Source organism: Nelumbo nucifera, chromosome 4 (genome assembly GCF_055504915.1).
Source record: "Nelumbo nucifera cultivar China Antique chromosome 4, China Antique-T2T, whole genome shotgun sequence".
Lineage (NCBI taxonomy): Eukaryota > Viridiplantae > Streptophyta > Magnoliopsida > Proteales > Nelumbonaceae > Nelumbo > Nelumbo nucifera.
In genome coordinates, this window is record NC_142652.1 from 33,422,194 (window position 1) to 33,428,945 (window position 6,752).

General features: G+C 43.2%; 1 protein-coding gene across 1 annotated transcript; it reads left to right on the forward strand.

Annotated features, from left to right (window-relative positions):
• The first annotated feature begins 1,029 nt into the window (after positions 1 to 1,029).
• On the forward strand, positions 1,030 to 2,395 carry LOC104609980 (uncharacterized). Its single transcript, XM_010276432.3, has one exon. The coding sequence runs from the start codon at positions 1,176 to 1,178 to the stop codon at positions 2,181 to 2,183; it is 1,008 nt and encodes a 335-aa protein (XP_010274734.1). The 5' UTR covers positions 1,030 to 1,175; the 3' UTR covers positions 2,184 to 2,395.
• The last annotated feature ends 4,357 nt before the right edge of the window (positions 2,396 to 6,752 follow it).

Sequence of the window (6,752 nt, forward strand, 5' to 3'; positions counted from 1 at the left end):
GCGATTGGGTGCCTGTTTGGGAGGGCTTTCATACGGAAAGCCTAGAAACTAAACTATATTTGGTGAATCCGGAAAGCCCAAGTACGCTTTCCTACGGCCAAGAAATTGACTTCTCGGTGAAGCTGATTTTGGTAGGTTCAAAACAGCTCAGAGCCCGTTTCGTCGGGCTTACACAGTGTGATTGAGTTGTGCTGACTGAGCCGCCGCGTCTGATAAGTCTCATTGTTTTTATCAAATGCGGTTTCAATGGAAAGTTGATTTTTGGGTTCATGTAAGTTATTTCTAGCTTTTCGGATTTTTATCAAATGGGACTTCACTGCTTTTCTGGGTTTTGATGGCTCATACAACGCCAGAAGCCGCTGTCTGAAAGCCCTTCCAATTTTCAAACGGACACTTAGGCTATGTTTGGTTTGAAGGAAAAGGTAGAAAAGGAAGGGAAAGGTATGAAATCCTATACAAAGTTTGTAAAGGTTTCTTTACCTTTCCCTTCTTTTCCTTGCTTTTTCTTTCAAACCAAACATAGCCTCAAGTGAAAGTAGCTCAATCACCCGTCGTTCGTGCAAGGAACCAATTGAGGCCCACACAATAGAAAATTCTTCTTCGGCAGGCCCATGTGAACATTAATTTTGGAAATTGGAATCACAAGTCCAGATTCTTAACACCTACGGAGAAAGTGAGAAACGTCCTTGGGTCCGAACTTTCTGCCGATCTACACGAAACCTACATTCTGTGGTCCAGATTGATAGCCCTGAAAACTGCTTAGATAGATGATCACTTCACAGCCATCCCTGCCAACGATCCAAAGTAAGAAGTGCATCGAACGGCCAGAGAACTCCAATATCATCTTTAGGCCGAAACCGAATGGGTCCCACCAAAAAACCCGCCTGTGAGTCTGTGACCTGTGCCCAGCTGCCCCCACATAGGACTAGGAGGAGTATAGGACTCACGAAACGGGTCCGGTCAGGTCAACCCACCCCCAGTTTCTAAACAAACAAGCTCGTAGGTTTGTTTAGTTTAATACAAAAACAAGGCAAGCCACCAAACCACCCACTCACCCCCCTCAACAAGACTCAGACTCAGATCCGAGCGAACTCCATTAACAGAGTGGGTTCGTCCTTCGTCCGTCCCCCCTTTGAACTTTGATCCAACCCCTCTCCCCTTCCCAAAGCCTTATAATGGCTTCCACCCCGACCCCTCAACCTCCACCCCCGCCCATCCCTATCAAAGTTGCCGCTCGCAAGCTCCCCGTCAAGCGAAAAGCCCCCGAAACCCCTTCACCTTTCCCTAACCCTAACCCCCATCTCTCCCCCAAACTCGAAGCCGCCGACGATGACGACGACGTTGACGGCGAGGACATCGAGGCTGAGGACGATCTCCGCCCTCCTCCCTTCAAATTCCACCGCATATGGCCGGAATCCGACGAAATTCGCTTCCTCCAGGGCCTTCTTGATTGCTCGGCCGACGGTCTCACCTTCCCCCGGGATCTCCACCTTTTCTACGACCGCTTCTCCCAGTCCATGCCCCAGCCCTACACAAAGTCCCAGCTTTCGGAGAAGCTTCGCCGTCTGCGGAAGAAGTTTCGTGTGATATCCGCTCGAATTGCCCGTGGCCTTGACGCTTCCCTCCTCACACCTCACGATCGCGCCCTTTTCGATCTTTCGAAGCAGCTCTGGCATCCTGCGTTCGCCTCGTCTTCTCCTTTTCTGTCCAATAACAAGAGGAAGCCCCCCGCTAAGGTTAGGGTTACCGCTACCTTATCACCTACCCCTTTGGCGGCTCTTCCTCCTCCCAGCAGCGCCAATGTCAACGATGCCGATAACGAGGAGGATGATGACATTGAGACTAACGGGGTGAATCTTGAGACCCATTCCGCTGGCGGGCACGAAGATGAACCGGAATTGCCGGGCTCCGCGGTTACCGGGAGCACCAGCAGAGGTGGGCTTGGTCGTCACGCCGGGAAAACTATCTTGGATGTGTTCGATAGATCACTCAAAGAGGTTCGAATGGTTCTTGTCCGTCAGGGCCTGCTTTATCCGGACGACAGGACGACTCCGGCTGATTCTTCTAAGCAGGACAAGGCTGCTCACTTAACAAAGAGGTGGCGTGAGCAGCGGGCATCCGAGCTGGATGTATTGGCTCGTCGTTTGAGGTTGGTTCTTGAACATGCGATCCGGCAGCAATAAGTTTCTGTCTTGCAAATTTCATGGAAAGATCAAAATGTTGCTCTTTTTTAAATGCTTTTGTTCTTTTAGCTTGCCTTTTCCCCTATTCGTGTAATCTATTTGACCTTTGTTTTCTCCTTCTTTTGTACAATTCATTATAGACAACTTTTTTGGCTTCATTAACATTTCGATGTATTTGTTTATGGAATAAGCGTTAAGAAAATTCATTTTCATTTCTGCGAGTTCATCTTTCCCAATTAACAGTGACCATTTTTTGTTCTGTGTGTGGATTACTTGAACAATTTGAAGTTTTGGAATTTAATTTGTTAGAAGTCTGACAAAGAAATTTAATTTGTAATGAAGTGCACTCATCTCATGTAGATCATATGATCAGATCTCAAGGCTGTAGAGTTGTGCCAATCAACTTATGGGATTGTCTAATAACTGAAGAATTAATATAATTTCCTATTTTTTCTAAGATTTGTTAATTAAAGAAAGAGCATTGATAAAAATCTGTCTTCTTCTCAAACTTCTCTCTGCTCAGTGGGTAGTTTTTTTTAGATTAGTGGGGGTGGATTCATATCTCCTTTCAATGGAGTTTGCAGTCACAGCAGGCCGGATGTTGCTTCGTTACTTTGAATGCTACTCTTGATAAAACATAACCTCTGTCATGTTCTTATCAGTCTGGCCCATGTCAGGATAATAGAGTGAGAAATATGAGAGACTACTAGTTTAGATCCTATCCGCTCTCCTTCACAGCCTGGTCAATACAAGTAGAGAAAATATGGGATCCAAATACATAGGAAGATAAAAGCCAAAACCCACTGTCGTGCAGTAAGGAAGAAAGCATGTGTTTGGTTTCGTAACGGTGCCACATACGCCCCATCAGCAAAGGCCTCATTAGTTGCACCTCTCCCAGAAGCTTCATTTTGGAGCTTCTTGAAATGGATATGTGTTATAAATGCCCTCATTAATTGTTTTTCTTGATTTTACGGCCACATAAGTACAAAACATTTATTCAATAAACGTAAAGGGAACTAAACACCCTCTAAATGTGATTTTAAATGATCATTAGAATTGTTATTGGAACAGAAAAAGGTTTTGGTATTGAAGATGTTTGCCATCTGCTGTTAAATTATTTAACAGATCAGTGAGGTCCAAAGAGACTGAGAATAGGCACCATTTTAGAGAGAGAAAATCTAGTTTCAGGTTCAGGTTCTTTTTCTTTTTTCGACTTCTGTTAGGTCAATGTCTTCCAAGTTCCAATCACCCTACTCACAAGAAAGATCATGCCCATAGCACTAGCAGAGAGGATAGGAAGAATGAAATCCAATCGATTTTCTTAGAGCTAATTCACAAATATGACATGTACGTTGTAACTTTTTGAGTTAGAAAATGGCTTCCCAAGTTGATCATCCAACAAGGAGATTTACTCCATACACTTGCATGTCTAAAGAAAAAATCCCCCTCCAATCTCCGAAGAAAAAATCCACATGACTTCACTTTGAATGTGACTTTTAACCAAATCAAACCAAGGAACTGATTAACTAACAATTTTGATATGACTTTAACCTCCAATTCTATTTCATCTTTGACTTTTTGAATGCTGTTTAAATGAAAACTCAACCAAAAATAACGCATCTTAGAGGTCTATAGGTTGCATTTGAATTGTGATGCGGAAATCGAACTGTTTAACACTGTGAACTTCGTGAATTTCTGGTTTCCAGCGCTGCAAATCAAGGAACCTGCAGAATTATCTTTCACTGTCTCACGTGGTCTTTTACATTTCCTATTGGGCCACAGCCCCTGAAGGCTCTTCCAATTAAAATCCAGTTTGACCAACTGATGGTGATGGTGGCTGAGTTGGTAGAATCTCCGATTCGTTGTAGCAGAGACCTGGGTTAAATCTCGCTGCCACCAGGGTTGGGGGTTAAGGGAATGGGATGGGTTAATCCCCGTTGTGTAGCGCATGAAGCAAAAATTAAAGTCCAGTTTGAACATCGCTTTGAGTCTGAGATTAACATCAGTAGATGAGATTGGCCTCATTCTTCACCCTTTTCTAACCTTGTGACGGCACAAATTGCCTCTGACACTAATCTGAGAGTACATATGCGATAATTCGTGTATTTGACTATTTGGGCATGTTCTCAAATGATTAATCCGAATCTTGAATAGTCCACTACTACTGGGGTGAAACTTGGACGGATTGGGTTGGGTTAACGGTCAACCCAACCCAACCGTAGAGGTTCAAACCTTGGGTTTGGGCCTGGCCCAATCCAAGCTTAAGCCCAATATCAATCCAGGCCCAACCCGATCTTAACCCAATACAACTTTTAAGTTGGGCTCGGCCAGGATGGGTTAGTTGGACTTGTGTGGGTTGTTTGATTTGAAAGAATTTATGTATATATTTTTATAGTCATTTTTTATTAAGCTTTATATTTAAGGGTAGAATTGATTTAAAATATGTACAAACTTTCATTTACAAATGTATATATAATATATTTTTATATAAATATAATATTCATATGTATGTATTTGTCTGAATAAGCTTGGATTGGGCCGGGATCAGGCCGCCCAAGAGTTAAAGACCTCAATCCACGCTCAACTCAAGTTCAGGGAGCGTTCTTTTTTTGGTTTTTGAGAGGGGGGAAAATTGGTCAATGGGATTTTAGTTCCGATTGACCAAGAACCCCATGTTCTTTTTTACAGATTAATGTTTTATTTTCCTAGGTATCACTTAAAGCTATGTTTGGTTTGAAGGAAAAGGTAGGGAAAGGAAAAAAGCTATGTTTATTTTGTATACGTTTTCTTGCCTTTCCCTTCCTTTCCCTACCTTTTCCTTCAAACCAAACATAGCCTAAAGGTGGGTAAATAACTTTCCTACATGGGGAGGGAGGGTGGGGGGGAGTTTCAAACACTTGAGTGGGACAAAAATGCCCCCTTTTAATAATGGATTTTTATGGCTAAAATGGCCATTTCCTTTTTTACTTGGGAAATAAAATAACAAGGGTTCTGAAAAAAAAAAAAAATTACCTAGGTAATTGCATTTACCTAGGTAAGTAACTTACCGAAAAGTGAACAGGGCCTTAGATCAGGTCTAAGCTTTTTGGCCTATCACAGTGCTAAAACTCAGGCCTAATCTTTTCTTTTTTTGAAGGGAAGGGCTACACGACGTGGGTAGCCCATCCCCCAACCCAGTTGTAGGCGGGGTTCGATCCCAAGTCTCTACTATGACCGGTAGGAGGCAACCAGCTGGTTGGCACCTTGCAACTTAGGCCTAATCTGTATAAAAACTTGGTTTGAATTGGGTCATATTTAGGCTGGGCCAGTCCAAGTTGCAGCCTAATTAGAACATGAAGCAATCAATTGTGCAAATTTAAGATAATTACGAAAATCGTACTTAAGGCTCAATTTGGAAGAAGTATTGATACAAATGTATAGAGTGTAAAACCTTGTTTTTATATGTATTTGTACATAATCGTATTTATACTATTTCCAAATGGAGCCTAATTTCCAAATTCTTTAGCCGCAAGAGGCCTTGAGACCTAGAGTTCAATTTTGTGCATCGGTCTTAACAAGAGATTTATAGGGCAAAAAGAAAAGAGCGCGATTGTCTTGACTTGAAAGGATGAAGTACGTAGGGATGGCAATTTTCCCCATCCCCAACGGGTACCCGAGCTCCTTGACCCAATGGGGTCGGGGATGGGGGGTACCTTGGCAGGGTCAGGGTCAGAGATGGGGCTACCCCTAAATCCCCGATCAGGGACGGGGACGGGAAATGCAATCCCCGCCCTGCCCTGTCCCCGATTAATATATATATATATATATAATTATATATATTATATATTGTAATAATTATTATTCATTTTTTAAAAGATAAAAAATTAAAAAACACTTAAACAGTAAAAGGCTTGTCAGTTCGTCTTTGTCTTCGACTTCGACAGAACCTTAGGTTTCTCTTCCTTCGTCAGTTTGTCTTCATCGCCGATTCGCCGACCGCCGTCGCTGACTATCGCTACTCACCCATCGCCGTCGGACATTGGACAGAGGACAGAGATACTCGAGTCTTGATAGAGGGCAGAGAAAAGATACTAAAAGGAGAGTTTTAGTTCTTTAATCTTCCTTCAACCTTCGTCATCATCGCTGACCGTTGTCACCATCACCTCGCCCTTCAGATTCTCTCTCATTGCCGACCTCAGCTCTCGCAACGGTCATCTCCCTCTCTTTCTCTCTCTCAAACTCTCATTCTCAGTCTCTCATAGACTCAAACTCAGTCTCCAGTTCGTTGGGAATTCGAGTCTCCGACGGGGATGGAGGGGGGATTCCTTTCCCCACTAAGGATCGGGAACGGGGATGGGGGGTGATTTGGGGGTCGGGGTCGGGGATGGGGAATGTAGTCCCCGCCCCGATGCCATTCCTAGAAGTACGTGTCTTGCCACTTGAGTAAAGCATGAGATTTATTCAGTTTTAGTCTTTTAGATAAACTAACTGGACAGAGAAAGAAATCATGAATTGAAGCCATGTGCGTTTCGTATTATCATCATGGCCATTTTCCTTTAACATAACAATCAAAAGAAGGAAAAAAAAAAA